Source organism: Marmota marmota, unplaced genomic scaffold (assembly GCF_001458135.2).
Source record: "Marmota marmota marmota unplaced genomic scaffold, marMar, whole genome shotgun sequence".
In the NCBI taxonomy this organism is placed as follows: Eukaryota; Metazoa; Chordata; class Mammalia; order Rodentia; family Sciuridae; genus Marmota; species Marmota marmota.
The window spans coordinates 14,313,882-14,335,065 of NW_026000211.1; the positions used below are offsets into that span (position 1 = coordinate 14,313,882).

Below are 21,184 nucleotides of genomic sequence, written 5' to 3' on the forward strand. Positions count from 1 at the left end.
GGATAATAGAGGATAGGAAAGGCAGCAGAACACAACAGACACTAGTATGGCAATATGTAAATCAATGGATGTGTAACTGATGTGATTCTGCAATCTGTATATGGGGTAAAAATGGGAGCTCATAACCCACTTGAATCAAAGTGTGAAATATGATATATCAAGAACTATGTAATGTTTTGAACAACCAACAATAAAAAATAAAAAAAAAAAAGAGGAGAGCAGAGGTGAGGAGTCATGTTGAGGAGACCATGGTGCAACTTGTTGCTGTGGGGGCCCAGGAGATCATAGCAAACAGGACCATATGATCCTGGCAAGAGCCTGTCATGTGACCTAGCAGAAAATGGTCGAAACAGACAGAGAAGATTGTGCCGAGGGGAATTCAAGTCAGAGCTACAAAGAGGAATGCAATTTGTTCTCCCTTTGAGTCCGGTGGCTCAAGTGACCAGCTGAAGAGGGTCAGAAAATTTAATAGGTGACTGCAGTTACACCTGAGGATTTCACTTAGGGACTGAACCTGGGAAAGGTATACTTGTGGATGGTGCAGTGTGTGAGACCCATGGAGGGTTTGCTCCTTTACACTGCTAGTAGAATTCTTGAGAGGTCCCTGATATCCAGATGTCCATCAGAGATTGGCATCTGCCCAGTCCTAGGGGTGTGTTGATCTAATCTCTCCAGAGCAGATAGTACCAACAAAATCCTGAAGACCTGATTAGAACTAATCCCCAGCCACCAGAACTTTCCAGTAGAACTTTGCAGCAATCTCACCATGATAATGCACTAATCTGGTCTGTCTGGACAAACTCTGATTGATAGTACTTCCCACTCTGTCCTACTTTATACCAGTGAGAAGGGAAGCTGAGGGCTATTTCAACAAGCTGTGGTTCCAGGCCACTCTATCTGGAAGCTTGGTAAGAGAAAGGGTTTAACAACCCCCATTTCCTACTCTCTCAAAGGTATGTAGTCCAAAATGAAATAGAAAGAAGAGCTGCCTGGCATAGGCACAGAACACTCATTTTTCTTGTTCAAAGTTTTGACCATCTCAGTAGAGATAATTCTTTCATTTTCATTAAGAATTTGTGTGTGTGTGTGTGTATTTGCATGCTGGTTGAGATATATCCTTGTTTCTTTTTTTCTACTCTTTATCGTTCCTATATTTATTATTTTTCTTTGTTTTGTTTTTTGCAGGTTAGGGGTTTTTGTTTGTTCATTCTGGATTTTTTTGTTTCTCTTTCTTTCCTTTTGTCTCTCTCTAATAGAGAGAGACAAAATTGTCTCCAATTTCTTTTGTTCTTTCTCTGTACTTATTTTTTTCTTTTATTTTTTATCCTCCTTCATAGCCACCACTTGCTACATTTCTTCTGCTTTCTCTCTGCTCACATTTTGAATATTCTAAACACTCCTTTACCACTCTACAATACTTTTTCTCTTAATAGACTATATTTCTACCATTTTTAGACTGATTTGCTTTATATAATTCCTGCCCCCATCATTCACGTTGTTGTGGTCATTAGTACAGGTCAACACTTGCTATTTACTTTAATATCAGATCTGGTTCATGGCTCTTTGCTATTGTTTCTCTTGGTGATTGCCAACCCATTCATTACTGTTTTTGTGGTAATTAGTGTTGTAGATGTTAAAATAAATGCTAGATATTTATTTTAATGCTATGCTGTTATTGCTGTTGTTTCTGTCTTTTATGTGGGGTGCTAGGAATATACTGGGATCCTACAAGTTCACAATTTAGAGACTCTGTGGCTAAGCCACATCCAAAATCCAGTCAAGGGACAGAACAGCTTACTCCTCACACAAATTCATCATACTTAAGCTTTAATAACATTTTAATATACAGAATAGGGGAGACAAAAAAAAAAAAAACCACAAATCAATGACCAGCTGCCTAGCAGTAAAATCTAGGTGAGGAACTTAAGGTCCTAACTCATGGAAACCCATTCCTATAGTAAAAACAGAACACAAAGACTGTGGACATCATACCTGTGAAAGATCTCAATTCAGATCATTCTCATAATCTTTTAGAATATAAAGAATTGTTAAATGAAGAAGTACAATCACAGAAGGCATGCCCACATCTCCTACTGCATACAACACAACTGGTGGATCTATTAGAATGGCCTTATTCGCATGAGACCTATAGGGTAAATGTGGGAACCTCAAGCTCTGACACAATATACATTGTATCAAAATACACTCACTAACACCAAAAACTAGAAGGGAAACTAGTCTATAAAGCTCAATAGGAAATGTATTAAAAAACTGACAATCCCCTTTTATCCCTGAAAATTTTGCCAAAAGAAGGCTGCACTCTAAAAGACCCATACATAAGAGCAAAAGAGAAACCCATCCAGACAGACACATAAAGCCCCACAGGAATACAAGAAAACATGAAAAAATAAGGTGAGATGGCACTGCATAAAGTTTATAATTTAACAGAACTGACCCCAAAGATATTAAAGTGGATGAAATATGAGTTAAGGAACTCAAAAGAATGATTAAAAAATTATCAAATAATTTTAAGACAACACAGAAAAATAACTGAATGAATCAAGAAAGTCAAGACATGAACAACAAATTGATTAAGGAGGTAGAGATACTAAAAAGAAACCAAAGCAGCCAGATGTGGTTAGCACATACCTGTAATACCAGTGGCTCAGGAGGCTGAGGCAGGAGACCATGCATTCAAAGCAAGCCTCAGCAATTTAGTGAGGACTTAAGCAACTTAGTGAGATCTTGTCCCTCCAAAATAAAAAGAGCTGCAGATGTTGTTCACTAGTAATCCCTGGTTTTAATTCCCAGTACCAGAAACAAAACAAACAAAATAAAACAAAACAAAAAAAGAAAGATTGATAGAAAGAAACAAAAAGTACCAAACAAAAATCTTAGAAATGAAAGGTACAACAAATCAAATGAAATGTTCAGTTTAAAGTTTCTCTAATAGAGTAGGCCAGTCATAAGACAGAATCATAGACAAAGTGGCCAATCTTGAAGATTCTGATAGCATTCTAAAAAAGGTAAATAAAATCTATGACCATAATATACAAGAACTCTGGTACAACATTAAGATATCAAATTTAAGAACCATAAGGCTCAAAGTTGGTTGTGAGATGCAGGCTAATGTCATGGATTAACTCTACAGGGAAACATAATAGAAAATTTTCTAAACTTTGGGAAGGAGCTTGACATCCAGATCCCAAGGGCATTGGAAAATTTAAAATTTTCCAGTAGACAAATTTAAAAAAGAAAACTTTCCATGACACAAGGTAATGAAAATGCCTGATAAGCAAGTAAGAATAGATTTTTTAAAGAATCAAGAAAAGAATGTCAGGTCATATTTATAGAAAAGTCAGTGAGAATTATGATTTCCCAGCACAAGCCCTGTATTTAAGGAGGATTTGGAATGATATGTTGCAAGTCCTGAAGGAAAATAACTGTCAACCAAGATGGTTATATTCAGCAAAAGTATCCTTCAGAAGCAAAGAAAAAAGGCCTTCCAAGATAATAAAAATGATGAATTTATGACTACTAAACCAGTACTAGAGGAAATACTTAAATAAATGCTACACACACAGAAGAACTCAAAAACAAACTTCAGAGCTCACCAACAGAAAAATCTCCCTTGAAGAGTAGCTAAGCAATGAGAAATAGGGACAAGATAAACAGCATAAATAAATAAAAATGGTAGAAATGAATAAATATCTCTCTATAATAACACTGAATGCAAAGGATCTCAACTTTCCATTGAAAAGACATAGGCTAGCAGAGTAAATACAAAAATATGACCCAACTATATGTTGTTTGCAAGAGACTCACCTTACAGGCAAAGAAAGCCACAGTTGAAAGTGATTGCATGGGAATTGATGTACCATCCAAATGGAGCCTGAAAACAAGCAGGAGTAGCTACTCTCGTATCTCACAAAGCAGCCTAAAATTAAACATGAGACTTCAAGCAGACTTTAAGCCAAAAGTAAACATAAGAGACAAAGAAGATCATCTCATACTGGCAAAGGGAACAGTCCAAAAAAAAAATAAACAAAAATAGTAAATATTTATGACCTAACTGTTAATGCACCTAATTACATAAAACAGATATTACTCAACTTAAAGGCTCCAACTACAGTATAGTAATATTGGGTGATTTTAACACTACTTTCTTACCAAAAGATAGGTCACCCAACCATAAACTCAGTAAATACTTCTCACACCTAAACAATTAGACTACTCCATCCAACAATAACCAAGTTTATTTTCTTCTCAGAAGTTCATAGAACCTTCTACAAAATAAACCACATTTTAGGCCACAAAGAAATGCTTAGAAAATACAAAAGGAAAAGATAAAATTCATTTTATTTTATCTGATCATAATGGAATAAAATTAGTATATTAAAATGAAGACAACAACAATAAATAACCCAGACTTTGGAATTTATATAAACATGTAGAGATTGAATAATTCACTTTTGAGTAATGAATGTGTGATAGAAGAAATTAGCAAAGAAATTCTTCAAACCAAATTGAATTGTGATACAACATACCAGAATCTCTAGAACACTATGAAGGTGGTTCTAAGAAGAGAGTTTGGTAGGATATCTTTAAGTGCTTACATAAGAAAATCATAATGAGTCCAAATAAACAGCCTTCTGATGCCTCTCAAGACACTAGAAAAATAAAAGCAAACCAATTCTAAAACCAGTAGAAGAAAGAAAATAATTAAAATCAGAGCTAAAATCAATGAAATAAAGAGTAAAAAATACAAAGAATAAATGAAATGAAGAGTTGATTCTTTATTTAGTTACCTCTTCTTCATTACCTAGGAAGCCCATGGTCCCTTCTGGACCCAGGTTGGTGGGCCTGGTGGCTCTGGTGTGGTGAGAGTGAGGTCTGGGGACAATGAAGGACCTGCACTGCTGCTGCTGTCTCTGCTGCCTCCAGGCCTTGGTCTTCCTCTTGCTGCTTCTGCCAGAGCTGAGTTGTCAGCTGGTGGTGTGGTTGCAGGTGGCTGAGGTCACATTGTGCCTTGGGCCTCCAGACCTGGGCCAGCAGACCTTGCTGTTATTGTCCCCAGGCCTCACTGCTGCCCAGCCACCAGGCCATGCTCTGGCTGAAGCCTCAGGGCCTCCAGGCTTAGAAGGCAGCAATGTCAGCAGCCCTGAGGTGGGGCTTGCAGCAGTGGAAGCTGGAGGAAAGGTCAGGGAAGGCTCAGTGGGTGGCAGCCTTGCCATGAGCCCCAACCCTGGCCACAAGCCCATGCATGACCCAGTAGGCTCTGATTGTGTTAATGGTGGTGAGCAGGTTGGTGCTGGTGTACTTCGTGATTAGTATAGTCAGGAAGAGAAGAAGACACTGAAATATTAGGAGATAAAGGAGTTTTGGACACTCACATAGAAAAACACGAAATTAACACCTTTATAACAAGATGATAAGGATAATGATAACACATTGTTTGATGTCAATCATTCTAGAAGGTAAGAACGTGCCTTTTGATAAGACTTAATCCTTCTATGGTGAAGAGCAGAGTCTGTTTAAGGAATAAGAAGGCACTCTATCAAAGGGGGAAAAAGTATTTAAGTTACATACATTATGATAACCTTTAATTTGTTGTTGCTGCAAATACTGTATCACTTTGTTACACCATTATATGTACATTATATCTATTAATGATCTCAGTATTGTTAGGAATAAACTATATTGTAATAGTTTATCTGTTTGAAAATTAAAACAGATGTTTCTGATGAGTTTTAGTTTATTGATTACAATATTATTGTAAATTTTTTTCTTTTATGTACTAATCAGTTAATTTTTTTTGCAAGTATCATTTTATAGAACCCTAATCCCTAAAAAGCAACTGGTGTGTAAAAATAATTTAAATTTTCCTTTACTGAAATATATTTCCCATTTTGGTGGGGAAATGAAGCCAAATTTATTATGTGTTTGGGTTTTTTAAATATTAATAAATGTCTGAATTATTGTATGCAAAACACTAAATATGATATAAAATTCTTTTAATGTGGTACAATGTTTTCACAAAATAAACCTGAAGATTATAAAAAAAAGAGAGTTGGTTTTTTGAGAATATAAACAAGATAGATGACCTTTAGCCAAACTAATAAAAATAAAAAGAGAGAAAACTCAATAAAATTAGAGATGAAGCCAGGAGTGGTGGCACATGCCTGTAATCCCAATGGCTCAGGAGGCTGAAGCAGGAAGATTGTGAGTTCAAAAGCCAGCCTCAGCAACAGTGAGGCACTGTCCTTAAATAAAATACAAAATGTGGATGAGAACGTAACTCAGTAGTTGAGTGCCTCTGAGTTCAATCCCTGGTCCCTACCCCTCCAAAAATAATTAGAGATGAAAAATGGAGAAATCATTATAGACATCACAGAAATCTAAAGGATCAATAGTGACTATGTGGAGATTTTTTATTTTAATAAATGGGAAAATGTGTTAGGAAATGAATACATTTCTAGATACATGTAACCTATTAAAATTGAATCAAGAAGATACAGAACACTTACATAGACCAATGACAAAAAATGAAATAGAAGCAGAAGCCCAGGGTCAGATGGATTCCCACCAGAATAATACAAGATCTTTAAAGAAGAACTAATGCCCATGTTCCTCAAATCATTCCATGAGATAGAAAGGGGTGGAACACTGCCAAATTCATTCTATGAAGTCAATATCACAAAACCAGATAAGGAAACATCAAGGAAAGAAAACTATAGACCAATATTCCCAGTGAATTCAGATAAAAAAGGTTTAGTAAAATTTTAACAAATTCTATTCAACAACATATTAAGAATTTAGTACGTCATGATCAAGTTGGTTTCACTCCAGAGATGCAAGAATGATATAATGTATAGAAGTCAATAAATGTAATTCACCTCATAAATATAATTAGAACTAAAAATTATTTAATCAGCTCAATAGATGCAGGAAAATACCTTCAACACAATTCAGCACCCATCATAACAAAATCACTAATGAAACAGGGATAGAAGGAAAATTTGTCAATGTCATTCAGGATATATATAACAAACCCCAAATCAACATCATAGTCAATGGGGGAAAATTTAAAGTATTTTCTTTAAAATCCAGAACAAGAGAAGAATGTTTACCTTTATCACTCCTATTTAATATACTGTTGGAAATTCCAGTGACAGTATGTAGGCAAGAGAAGAAAATAAAAGAGATAAAAATAGGAAAGAAGTCAAATTATCATTATTGGCAGTTGGTAGGATTCTGTGCTTAGATGATCAAAAGCTCCACCAGAAGATGGTTACAGCTATCTAAAAATCCAGTGAAACAACAGTTTATAATATGTACATACAAAATTTAATAGCTTTCATATATACCAATAATGATTCTTCTGAGAAAGAAGAAAACAGACGTGTTCACAATAGCCTCAAAAACAAAACCAAACAAAACCACACAGGAATGCATCTAACTAAAAGGGTGAAAGCTCTCTACAATGAAAACTATAGAAACTGAAAAAGAAATTCAAGAAGATACAAGAAGATGGAAAGACCTCCCATGTTCATGAACAGGCAGAATTAATTTGTTAAAATGGTCATATTACCAAAAGCAACATGCAACTTCAATGAAATCCCCACCAAAATACCAATGTTATTCTTTACAAAATTAAAAAAAATAAAAAGTCTTAAAATTAATTTGGAATAACAAAAGACTCAGAATAGCCAAAGCAAATATAAGCCAAAAAAAAGTATTGCAGGAAGCATCACAATACCCAACTTCAAATTATAACACAAAGCTATAGTAACAAAAATTGCATAGTCTTGGCATGAAAACAGATACATAGATCAATGATAAAGAGTAGAAGACATAGAGATAAACTCACAGAGATAAAGTCATCTGATCCTTGACAAAGGTGTCAAAAACACATTGAAGAAAAGGGAGTCTTTTGAACAAGAGTTGCTGAGACAACTGGTTATCCATATGTAGAAGAATTGGAATAGATACCTATCTCTCACTTTGCATAAAAGTCTAATCAAAATGGATCAAAGACCTAGGATTGGACAAGAAACTTTGTATCTCTTAAGATAAAATATAGGATCAATACAGGCAAGAACTTCCTAAATAGGACTCCTTAAGATTAGAAAATAATACCAAGAATTAATAAATAGGATAGTATCTAATTAAAAAGCTTTTGCAGAGCAAAGGAAACAATTAAGAAGATGAAGAGATAACCTTGTAATGGGAGAAAATCTTAGCCACTCTTTTGACAGGCAATTAATATCCAGAATATATAAAGAACTCAAAAAACCACCAAAACCTCAAATATCCCAGTTATTAAATGGCAAATTAACTGAATGGATACTTCTTAAAAGAAATGAAAACATGTGCAAAAATGTTCAACAGCTTTAGCAATTATGGAAATGCAAATCAAAACTACACAGAACTTTCATCTTGTTCTAGTAGAATGACAGTCTTCTAGAATACGAACAATGATAAATGCTGAAGAGAATGGGCGGGGGGAAGCACAATTTTACATTGTTAGTGGGATTGTAAATTAGTACAACTATTATGGAGATCAGTATGGAGATTCCTCAAAAGACTAGGAATGGATCTACCATATGACCCAGCTACACTGTACCATTACTCAGAATTTATCCATACATGCATACCCATTTTTACAGTACCACAATTCATAGTAGTCAAACTATGGAACAAGTTTTAGTATTTGTCAAAGAATGAGTAGATAAGGAAACTGTGATATATATGAAAGCTTTATGCAATTATTAAAAGAATAAAATGTCCATTTGCAGGGAAATGGATGCAATTTAACAGCATTATGTTAAATAAAATAAGCCAAATTCAGGAAGTCAAGGGTCATATGTTTTCTCTGATATGTGGAAGCTAGAGAGGATAAAGTAAAAGAAAGGCAGCGGGGAATCTCATGCAAAATGAAGGGAGAACAGTAGAAGAGAGGAAAGGGACAAGGGAGAGAGAGCATTTTACTGGCCCAGGAAAATTTTTCTTTTGAGCATCAATTCCTATACTCCTATACTATGGTTCTCAGGGACGCACGTGTCAAGGTGATTCATCCATCAGCATCAGCTTTGGTCCTTGAGTTACTGAAATGAGCACAGGCCCCTTACTGAAATCTTTTTGACATGGAGCAATTATTGCTTTCACTGGGATTTTGGTGTTGATTTGTGATGTGACTCATCCTTTCCTATAATGACAGAAACAACATAACTGATTTAAAATTAGAAAATCTAACATAATTAACCACATTTACAGATTCAGGAAAAAAATAGAAAACTTAATAGATGTTTTTTTTCTTAAAAAATACCTGATAAATTTAATATCTATTCATGATAAAAACTCATAAAAAGTAGGAATAGAAATGGCTCAGGAGGCTAGACAGGTAGATTGTGAGTTCAGAGTCAGCTTCAGCAATGACGAGGCGCTAAGCAACTCAGTGAAACCCTGTCTCTCAATAAAATATAAAATAGGGCTGGGGATGTGGCTTAGTGGTTAAGTGCCTCTGAGTTTAATCCTTGGTACTCTTCTCCCCCCCAAAAAAAATTGAAAAAGGACACTATCATACAAAAGAGTATAACATTGAAATTTTCCTTTTAAGAGCACTCTTCAAGGATGGATGGCTGCCAATACCATTCAACATTCTATCAGTGGCTGTAAACAGTCTGGTAATATGAGAAACAAAAAATACTTCAGTTGGGAAGGAAGAAAAAAAATCATTCCTATTATCAAATGGTGTAATAATCTATGTATCTTCAAATGTGAACCATTAGAATTAAAGAGAGATGTTAATAAGGTTGAAAGACAAATAATTTATTATATAAAATCATTTGCATTTTATACAGCAATGAACAGAAGATAAATTTAAAATATGTCATTTGGGGCTAGGAAAAGCAGCTCCGTGAGAGAGCTCTTGCCTAGCATCGCAAAGATCTGGGTTTGATTACCAGCACTCCCCTCCCTCACCCATGCTGCTTATAGTAACAGTTCTTAAGAATAACAAAATACGTGCAAGACTGTTATGGAAAAATCATAAAACTTTATTGAGAGATATTGAAAATGTACTTAGTGAATGGAAAGATGATGCATGTTCATGGATTAATGAACTCAATATCGTAAAGATCTAAATTTTCCTCCAAATTGAAAATATAAGGATTGGTATAACTTTCCCTTTTTGAAACAAAAATATTACTGCAGTTATTGATAGACCAATGCTAAAGTGTATATGTAAGTGCAAGATCATAGGAATATCTAAGAAACTTTGGAAAAGAATAGAATGAGGGGCACGGGCTTTATCAGATGCCATGAAGCTAGATCTATTAAGACATTGTAATATTGGCATTGGTTGACCAATTAAACATAATAGTACCCCAAAATAGAGCCATGTATAAATGAAGATCTAATAAATGCCAATATGTTACTATAAATAAATGAGAAAAGGGTGAACGTTTTAGTAAATAATACTATAAGTCATTCATACGACAAAAAGAAATTAGCCCCATCCCTCATAGACAATACACAAAATTCAATTCCAGCTTGATGAAAGACCTAAGTGTATGTATGTCATATATTACTTAAGTAATTTAAATGTCTGTGATGCATTATATTCAGTCTTGAACTAAGGGTAGAAGTGGGGAATGTTGTGTGTGTAGAATGAAAAATAGCTATTTTTTTCATTTAAAAAAGAAATGAGTATGTCAAACCATCCAATAGGAATAAGAGTATTATGACTAGAATTAGAACTAATTGCAGAATTTTTAAGGGGGAGTTGGTGCATGTGTGTGTATGTGCAAGCATTCATGTATGAAAACATAGTACTGCAAACATGCCTGGAATGGTATTGGAAAAGATTCGGGAGAGAGAAAGATGAATGAGAATCACTTCTGTTTTTAAGGAGTTCACAGTTTATCAGATAATACTCATGGGACTTGAGTTGTCTACCATTGCTGTCCCCCCATCCCCCATGTCCTCCTCACTACCCAAAGTTGTACAGAAAGGGAGAGAGTCAGACATATTTGCAAGGTCAAAATGACCATGGATTTAGAATCAAATAGATTCCTGAAACCTCATATTCTATTCACCTAGAATAGATTCCATGTAACCTCATGTAGAACCCCTTTTGGAAGAAAAAAATGTACCCATTGTTGAATTCCTAATAAGACAATTAACTAAATGTAATTACTGGCTACTGAATAAGAAAACATGTAGTATTTATATCAATTACATGCACATCCTCTTAATTCTTTTAATTATGTGCCTTAATGGTCTTACTACTGATAACTACAAAGCAACAAGGTTTAGTAAACATGCAAGCCTCATCACATTCTTCATTAAATAACTGCAGTATTAGATCACTAGATCTGTCAAAGTTTAGCTGAATTTATAATACACTCTCTTGAATCATAGGAACAAATCTTTAAACTCGTATTAAACAACATGGAACTGATTATGTTGGTCACCAAGAGCAGTTGACTTTACCTATCACTTACAGTAAGTTGTCTTTCTCTGATCACTTGAGCCTCATTATTCATATAATTACTGTAATTATTATGACACTAATGACTGTTGAAGTCTAAATGTGTGAAATTAATTCACTAACAAGTGTAAATATGTATCCATGAAAGGCCAGTATACAAAATGAAAATTCAACTTAGGTGTTCTGTTAAAAATGAAAAATCAGTACTACCATTGCAACACCAAAATGACATAGGCATGATTTGTGACCATGGTTAGATAAAGTTAGTTTTAATTTATCCATATGGGAGTGAATACTCAGAGTGCACATATCCTTTCTCTAATGGATAAAATTTTAAAATCTAGTTCAGTTTCTTGAGCCCAAAATAAATTAATTCATAAAGGTGACCTAATATTTGACACATTTTAGAATTTGAGGGTGACCTGGCTGTGACAAGCCACCCACTGATTACCAGTGTTTTTTCAACTGTTCTTACTGGCTTGCTGGTGTCCCTTTCTCCTCCACAGTTCTGTGTCTGTCCTTCCTGAAGCAGAATGCTCGGTCATAAAGGACACTTTCTTTTTTTTTTCTATCAATAATAAAGAACTTTCCACATTGACTGTGAGTCTAAGTGTTCAATTTTTAGTTTACCTGAACCTCCTAGAATTGAAAAATGGCATGCATGTAAAAGTAACAGCTCCTATTTCTTAAAAAAGTATATTTTCTAGACCAGCCTTCAAAATCTGTCCCCAAGAGGCTGACTGTAGGATGCTGTGTGGCCCCTTTTCTCTGTTTAAAAGGACAGCCACCTGCCTGACTTTCTGTAGTGTGTCTCATGAAGAGCGGCTGGCGTATAAACATGTGACAAGATCACTTACAGGTTGGTGAAGAGGCCAACCCCCCCACCCCAACAGCCCCATGCCAAGGGTAAGGGCAGGAACTTAGTTTGTCCTGGTGAGGTGGGATCCCAGGCACAGGTGCGTACCAGCTGGAGGCTGCACGTTCGCCAGTTGGTGCCTACGAGTCCAGATTCACACTTGCTGTGATTCTGAGCCTTCATGCATCCCTACTCCCTCATGTGGTAAGCCCCCTGGAATACTGGTGATTAGGCCCATATTTTAAAGTGTTCTGTGACTGACAGCACAGGAAAACAATGCATTTGAAATAGCAGTACAAGTCTTCCTTACAGATTTAGTTGAATAAGTTGGGCATCTCTCTTTAGTCTAAAACAAACATACATGACACAGGAATATGTTATTGAAAATGCCGTGTCTGAGTTGAAGAATAAAACGTGTGATTCAATAAGAATTTGTTGAGCAACCACCATGAGTGAGTTAGAAGGGGCAAAATGCTCTTGGTAATAAAAATCCCCTCTTATTCTTCCTTCATTTGCTTTAACAAGTTTATTTTTTTCTTATAAAGTCTCATTTTTTCTTCTCCTGCAGGCATGAATCATACATGTACATCAGTGGGTAATACAATTTGTCTTTTACTTAAAACATTCAAAATAGACTTGAAAAAAAAATTCTCTAACGTTTTCCAAGTTTGAAGTTGCCTGAATTAATTAGCTAAATCGTGAAACCAAGACTTAATGAGTTCTCAACCAAGTGCCAGGTAGGAACCAGGTTCTTTGTTTGGATTAAGATGATAGCAAGACACACCTTGCCCTTGAGAAGCCAAAAGGTTACAGAGAAAAGATACATATTACCAAGTAATTCCAATCTAATTTAATACATGGGTCAGTGCAAGTGGTTATGAATGTGACTAATTATGCCAGGGGGAGTAAGAAAACCTTTCCAGAAGGAATAGATAGACAGAAGAGCAGCAGTGAGAACAAAATGAAACTCATAGAAGTATAAAAGCAGAGGTGTGGAGATGGTCATGCTTGAATGTGAAAGAAATGGCCCAGTGAGCTAGGAATTCTGGGCCATATTCAAAGGGGCTGGTCAGATTTCGACATGGGTATAAGTTTTATTGTGAACACAGTTAAAACTAAAGCAGAGGTTTTAATCATGGTGATGACACATGATCAGATTATTTTTCTACTTTTCATCAAAAACTCAGCATTTTTAGGATAACATGGAGAAAATGGGTCCAGCTAGGACATTCCTGCAGTAGCCAGTTGAACAATAAGAAGTGGTAGACTGAGTTAAAGGGGTGGCTGTAGGGAAGTGAAGGCCTATTGGTCAGTTGGCTTGAGGCTGAGGGGCAAGGGAGGGAGGAAGACTCCAGTTCTATTGTCAGGAAGTTTATTCTTCATACCAAATCTCACTCTCTTTGGATCTTAATTAAGTCTTTTTTGAGTTCTCTGGAGAATTGGAAGTGATGACTCAGCGTTTGCATCATAACTTGTTGAATATTTGAAGACATTTATTGTCTCTGTTTTTAACTTTCCCTTCTTCAGTTTATGCAACCTCAATTTTTTTGTATCTGGACTACTGAGTTTTATTGTCTCTGATTTTTTTTCCACTTATTTATGTCTGTTTTTTTTTTTTTTAAATATCTGGGTGAAACTTGGGGACCAGTCTGGCAAAGTCTGGAAAATATTCTTTATTTTCTGCAGCACCAATCATTGTATAGATTTGATGTTTGAGTGATCATCGTTGATCGCCCACTGGGTTCAGGCACTGGCTCACCCCCACAGTGTCCATGTGTCTCAGGAAATTCCACTCTGTTCCCTGTATCCCTTAGCCTACCCCAGGGCTTATACCATTGATCTAAAAGTAATCCCAACCCAATGGCCAGTTGTTGGGAGATAAGGCTTCTAGGGGGATCATGGAAAGTTCATCCATGTTCCTCTGAAAGAAATAGTTAAAGCAATTTCTTGGTTTCCAATGGATAAAACTTCACAGTCATAGAATATGTCATAGATATGAAGCCTGGAAATAGCTGGCTAACTCCTGGCCTGAGAAAGAGGTTGGTTTAGAGATGCAACAAGAAGTAAGAGGATTTCAGAAAAATGGACCCAGCAATTCTAGGCTAATAGATCACTGAAACTGATCCTGACTTCTGCATTGCCATTTTGGTGAGCCGTTCAATTTTCTTATGCTTCAAGCTAGTTAGAATTAGGTTCTAAGCTACTTAGAATTAGGTTCTCTAGCAGGAGTTAAAAGCAATGAAACTCTTGCATTCTGTAATCTCATTAACACTTGCCACTATCAGATTTTCTTTTTTTCTTTCTTTTTTTTTAATTTTTATTTTTTTAACAGAGACCATATCATAAGTCTCCTATTTCAGGGCCTAAGGCCTTTTTCAGATATATTTTAATCTGCTATGTACTCAGTGCTCTGACACCCATCATGGAAAACATAAATGAAATAAAAAACCATGTTTTACTCTCAGTTTATTATGAGGTGTGGAAGGAAAACACATACATCTTACACACTTCACAAGCAGTGTGGGAGGGTAGGTGGCTGTTTCAGTTAGCTTTTTTTTTTTTTCCTGCTGTGACCAAAAGAGTTGACAAGAACAATCAGAGGAGGAAAAGTTTACTTTGTAGCTCATGGTTTCAGAGGTTTTAGTCCATAGATGGTCAACTCCATTCTTCAGTGCTCAAATGAGGCAGAACATCATGGTGGGAGAGTGTGGTGGAATAAAGTGGCTCAATATATCACAGGAAGCAAAGCCAAAGAGAGACCTCCCTTCACCACAGACAAAATATAAACCCTAAGAGCACACCCCATTGACTTACCTCCTACAATTATACTTTACCTACTATAGTTACCACCCTGGTAATCCCTATCAAAGGATTAATGCACTGACTAGATTAAGACCTTCATAACCCAATCATTTCACTTCTAACATTTCTTGCATTATGTCACTTAAGAGCTTTGGGAGGATACCTGTTAACTAAACCATAACATTTTGCTTTTGGTCCCCCAAAGCTCAGGCCTATCTCACAATGCAAAATACATATAGTCCATTTTCAAGAGTCCCCAAAGTCTTTACAGTTTAGCTTTGCCCAAAAGTCCAAGTCTAAAGTCTCCTCTGAGACTCAAGGCAAATTCTCAGCATGAGTTCCTGTAAAAATCAAAAGCAAATTACATGTATCCAATATGTAAAGGCATAGAGTAAATATTTTTATTCCACAAGGGAGAAATAGGGGCATAGAAAGAAAGGATGGGACCAAAGTAAGACCAAAATCCACTAGACAAACTCCAGCATCTGGAGCACATGGCATCCTGATGTTCTCTCCAGAGGGCTTATGTCATTCTACCCCATGACTTTGCTTATTGTAGCCCACATGGCCTCTCTCTCTTGATGTGTCTCTGCTCAATTCCTGCAGCTTTCCTCAGCATTTCTTAATCTTGGGGGTCTTCAGTGCCACTTTGCCTTCCTTCTCACATCTCTATCCATCACCCTCTCAGGTGCAGCCCACAGGGATTCTGAACCTGTTGTACTTTGCCTGGTCACTGGAAGCCTCCATGACCCCCTAACTCCAGCATCCTGCATTCCTTGGTTGTTGCCAAGGTCTGCCACCATATTAAGCAGTAAACAAGCCTCCAGGGAGCACAGCTGCAGCAGCCTCTAAGTGCTTCCTAGGCCACCTGTGCAAGTGGGTGCCCACTGGTATCTGCTTGAGGGAATTTTTACTTTTACATCTATGAGCCTGAGAGGGGTGTGGTCTTGCCAACTCCTGAGATGCCCTCAAGTTGTATTTCTAATTGTCTCTGTTCAAAGTCTTGTGTTTCTTTAGTGACTCTAATATTTTTAACAACCATACCTTACTTAGCCCTAATTTTACTCACAGTTTTCTGGCCAAACTGTAAGTTTTTCAAATCTTTCTTCTCTGCTTTGCTTTCTGCTCCCAGTTATTATAATAAACTTGGCTAAAAGCCACTAGCAACATCCATTTTACTGTATGAATGCTATGCTGCCTAGAAATTTCTTCTGCCAAATTAAGAAGTCCATCATCTTTAAATTCAACCTCAAAGAATGTCTCAGGACTTGGGAAAATGTAGACAACTTCCTACAGAATATAACATGAATGGCCTTGGTCCAATTTCCAATAAAGTCCATCTCTGAAACCTCTTGAACCCAGTCTTTACTGTGCACAGTCCGATTAGCATTCTGGTCTTCTGAGCTCCCACCAGAATCACCCACTAAGGTCCACTTACAACATTTTATAGCTTTTCCAGCCTGCATTGCTAAACCTTCCAAAATTCATCCCACAAATTCTAAAAAACTCCCAAAGCTTCTGAACCACAAGGTCAGGTTAGTCACAGCAATGACTCTTCTTCTTGGTACCAATTTCTGTTTTAGTCAGCTTTTTTACTGCTGTGACCAAAAGACCTAAAAAGATCAATCGGAGGAGGAAAAGTGTTTGTTTTGGGGCTCATGGTTTCCGAGGTCTCAGTCCATAGAAGGAAGGCTCCATTTCTAAGGGCTCAAGGTGTGGTGAAGGAAAGCATCACACCATGAAGCAGAGAGAGAAAGCAAGCTCTGCTCAACAGAAACAAAATATAAACTCCAAAGACATACATAACCCTAATGACCTCCTCCTCCAGCCACAACCTACCTGCCCACAATTACCATCCAGTTAATCTCTATCAGTGGATTAACACACTGATTAAGTTAAGGATTAACCCAATAATTTTACCTCTAAACCCTTTACATTGTCTCACCCATGAGCTCTTGGGGGACACCTCATATCTAAACTATAACAGTGGCCATTCAGAAAAGAAAAAGAAGCAGGGTGGCGGGCTGGTCCTGGAACGCTAGAGAGAATTAATATAGGTTTGGAAAACATTTCCTGTGAACAGAGAAATAGGAACAAAGGTACATTAAATTTTTGAAACAGTTAGAAGATAACTTGTCTGGAGCAGCAGCTATCATGTGGGGGTCAACAGATATAAGGTTGGGGATCCTGAAAGCCACACAGAGAGTTTAGACATCTTGTCTTCACAGCATATACACAGGTGCAGAGTCTTTCTTTCACATAACTACCATTTGTTTCTCCACAATTCCTCCGTACTGTGAATGACCTGCAGGCAGCAGCTGGACCGTAGGTATAGGTGGTTATGTATGTCCTGAAGCTTTATACAGGGCTGAGGCCAAGTGTGCTAAATTAACCCTGGGATGCTTTGGACTCTTAGTATCTTGCTCCAGTAAGTAACTTTTGCCCACTGCCCTATCTTCCTCATGGTTCCTATTTTATTCTTTGTTTAATTGATTAAATATTAGCTGGTTTCAGGACAAGCAATCCTACTTGATAGGTTCAACCAGCCTTGCAGAATCTGTCTCTACAAAGCTTTGTTCTTTGCTACCCAGTGTCCTCTGATTGATGTGTTTGAATGCAGATTTTTATGACATTTCCCAGTATTTTTCACAATATGGAAATTAAGATCAGTGATCTTTGAAAAAGACAGGGCTATATTATTTTATATTTTACAGTGCAGACAATATTCCTTTATGTGTAGTCTTTTATAACTCTCAAAAATCAATTTTGCTGGCACATTAGGCACATGTTAATTAAAATGATAGGTTAATGCTTTAGGGGCCAAAGAACTGATGAAAACAATATTAAATAATAAACCATTTGGCTTTTTTTAACTTCTGCAGAAGAAAGTAAAACTGAAGAAATAAAAACTCTTTTGTCTCTTAAAGATGAACTTGTCTTAGAATGACACCTGCAGATGACAATACCAACTTGTAGGAGATACGTTAAATATAAAATAATCCTTAAATTTAAGTTGGATAAAAGTAAAGAATTTGATTTTAAAATTATTTGTTGAGAGCAGGAGATAAGAATAAAATAATTATTTCTTATTTTTAATATGTAAAATGTAGTACTTGATTTTTTCTAGTTTGTATTAGTTTTATTGATATTTAGTCTATTTTCACTGATTATTAAAAACCAGATTTTGGGGGTTTGGACAGAAAGCAAGTGGAATTTTTTTTAAATTAATAATGTACTTTTGACCTGGGGTTGTGGCTCAGTGGTAGAATGCTTCCCTAGTATGAGTGAGGCACTGTGTTCAATTCTTAGCACTGCATAGAAATAAATAAAATAAAGGTCCATTGACAATTAAAAAATATTTTTTTAAAAATAAGGTACTTTTCACTTCAAGTAGGCTAGTATCTCACTGAAATATTATGTCTACAAGAAATTACATGGAAAAAAAAATCTCCTAGAATTTAGGCACAAAGTTAGAGAAGTATCATTCCAACACTGAAAATAGTAAAGTTTAATCAGTGTGGATGAGCTCAACACTGCAGGGCTGACTTGTCCTGGAGAATCCTGGGTAACAGAACCAAAATGTGCAAGAGTCTTTGAGAACTATTGAATATTTAGGGATTTGGGTCCATTTGTGAAAGTGCAAACTTATTAAATATTAAGCACATACCCTATGTCAGTACACTAGGCAATTTATGTTACATGATATGACTTGATCCCTTTAAGGGGATGCTACTTTTTCTCTCATTTACAGGTGAGAAAACTCAGGTTAGAGAGTAAAAACACAAGAACAAAGGTGGCTGAGACAGTTCTTGTAGAAAACATCTAGCAGGCAAGTAGACCTCTCTTGGTACGGTCACATAGGAAGATTGTGTTGAAGTGCTGAAATCTTCCACATTCTCCCAGAGAGACCCTCTGTGTATCCATGTTAGAGAAGTTATCACCCGGTGTCTGAATTGTTGCCTCTTCTGATTGGTTGTTGAAGGAAAACACTTATTGGTTCCCAGGGCCTTAGAGGTACTTACCTCACAACAATGACTCAGGAGCATCTATTTTATATGGGAGGTAAAGGAAACATTTGTATGTAAGTGGGGATATGAAATAAAGAGGAGAATGAGACCATAACCAGTAGCAGGTGCATTATGGATCCAGTTACCTCTGTGGATGGCTGGAGTTTACTCACTCTGGGGAAACTCTGGGAACTAGTGCAGAAGTCCCTTATGTACAAAGTCACTTTTGGCCCCTTCCCATCAGGCATTGTTTGAAGCTTACTGCTATGTGAAGGAATGCAGGTAGCATTCCTTCTTGGCATCTGGAAGATCAGAGTGCACTGAAGTGGTACGGGTAAAGATATGGGGTGGGCCCAATAGCATCTGCTACAGAATTTCTCATGCCTAGCCTGGAGCCTAAAGCAAAGTAGGTATATAATAAACATTTGTTGAGTGAGACTGCCTTTCTAATTTATCAGTGAATACCCTGTGCATCTGGCTAGATTTAATCTTCCTGTTCAACTTTAACCTAAATAATTGTAATTTTAGTAATGAATATTCTGAAACCAACAGTTAATCATTCTCCTTAACACATATTTAGTCCCATTGGTACATCTTTATTTCTACCCATGTATCAGTTTCTATGAAATACAAGATTTGAACAACACCATTGGTATAGCTGCTACATCTCCTTACTGTAAAATCTAGAAAACAGTACCATTTTAGAAGCTCTGCAAGTAGCTGAGAAGGAACCAGTGTGACTGAATGTGATATTGACACCTCCGGATGTAAACGTAGAAACAGTTCAGTCCTTAATGATCTAATTTTATCAAACAACTTACACACAAATACACCATGTGGATTCATAGACCTTACTTAAGACACGTGTGTGTGTGTGTGTGTGTGTGTGTGTGTGTGTGTGTGTGTGATTTAAGCTGTTATTTTATCTAACCTCTAGGAGTGACTGAGAAAGGTGACATGGGTCTTAATCACCTTGTCTGAGGAAAGAGTTGGCACCTTGATTCATGCACAGAAAGCAGGCTGTGTCACCACATGGTGGCCCCTTGAGAGAGATGCTATCATAGGATATATGATGAGATTTAAAATTAGAAATCCTGGGTTCAAGTCTTGTTTTGTCACTTTCAGGACGTAATGCTGGACAAGAAACCTGAACTCTTTGGGGCTTAATTTCTATATAAACGAAATTGAATAGCAATGGCTATTCATTAAAATATTTTCAGAATTCATGCAAGTAGTAGACTGTAAAATACAAAGAATTGTACAGAAGTCATTGGTATCAGAAGGAATAAGAACAGATGTCATTTTGTAACATCCAAATACCAAAGAAAAGCAAAGGATTTTTTTTGGTGTAGAAGCCTTTGGTCTGGGCCATCAGAGAGTTCATTCACGAGCATGGAAGGGCAGGAGGGGTGGGTGGAGGTCTATAACCTCAGCAGTTATTGAAGAAGTCATCAAAGACCATATAATGGCAGGATCTGCTTTGCTTTCACTCTGTCTCTCTGGAACCAGGACATTAATCAGGATACTATGAATGTTTAGTTTACTCAAAGAAACAGTTCTACCTTTTTTCCTTTAAAACAAACAAACAAAAAAAGAGTTCAAGGAAGAGACCTAAGTTCCTGGAAACCAGTTTCCAAGCAGGTAAAGCAGACAGTACTTTTTCTCCTTCTGGAAGTCTGACTGGCAACATCAATACCATAGCTGATACCCTTTACACCTTTACAGAGGAAGAAAAGGAAGAGATCTTTTTGTTCTTTTAATGAATTGGTGCTTATTACTGTAGCAAACATTAACACTTTCTTGTCCTCCCTGTTTCCATGCTTTTGAAAATAATCAGCTTGCAAACAGCCTGTCAGTTCTTTGCAGCAAAAGCTTTCACATTTGCTGTCTATAAAAGCCCTCATTGCCTCATTAGGCATCATCCTATTCTCTGATTATTTTATTGGGTGGCTTCCATTGCCTGGTTCAGATTGTCTCTTTCCTGGGGTGAAGCAGCCACTCTGTCAGGGGATTCCTCCATCATTC

At 36.7% G+C, this 21,184-nt stretch overlaps 2 protein-coding genes across 6 annotated transcripts in view; one reads left to right on the forward strand and one right to left on the reverse strand.

Moving 5' to 3' along the window:
* Window positions 1-21,184, reverse strand: part of Tenm3 (teneurin transmembrane protein 3) — a 2,471,519-nt gene that overhangs the window by 869,794 nt on the left and 1,580,541 nt on the right. The gene's annotated exons all lie outside the window — the stretch shown is intronic.
* On the forward strand, window positions 4,804-5,496 carry Fam174a (family with sequence similarity 174 member A). Its single transcript, XM_015486001.2, is given in 4 exon segments — window positions 4,804-5,259; window positions 5,261-5,371; window positions 5,373-5,399; window positions 5,401-5,496. Coding segments are annotated over 4 exon segments (576 nt in total). The 5' UTR covers window positions 4,804-4,902; the 3' UTR covers window positions 5,482-5,496.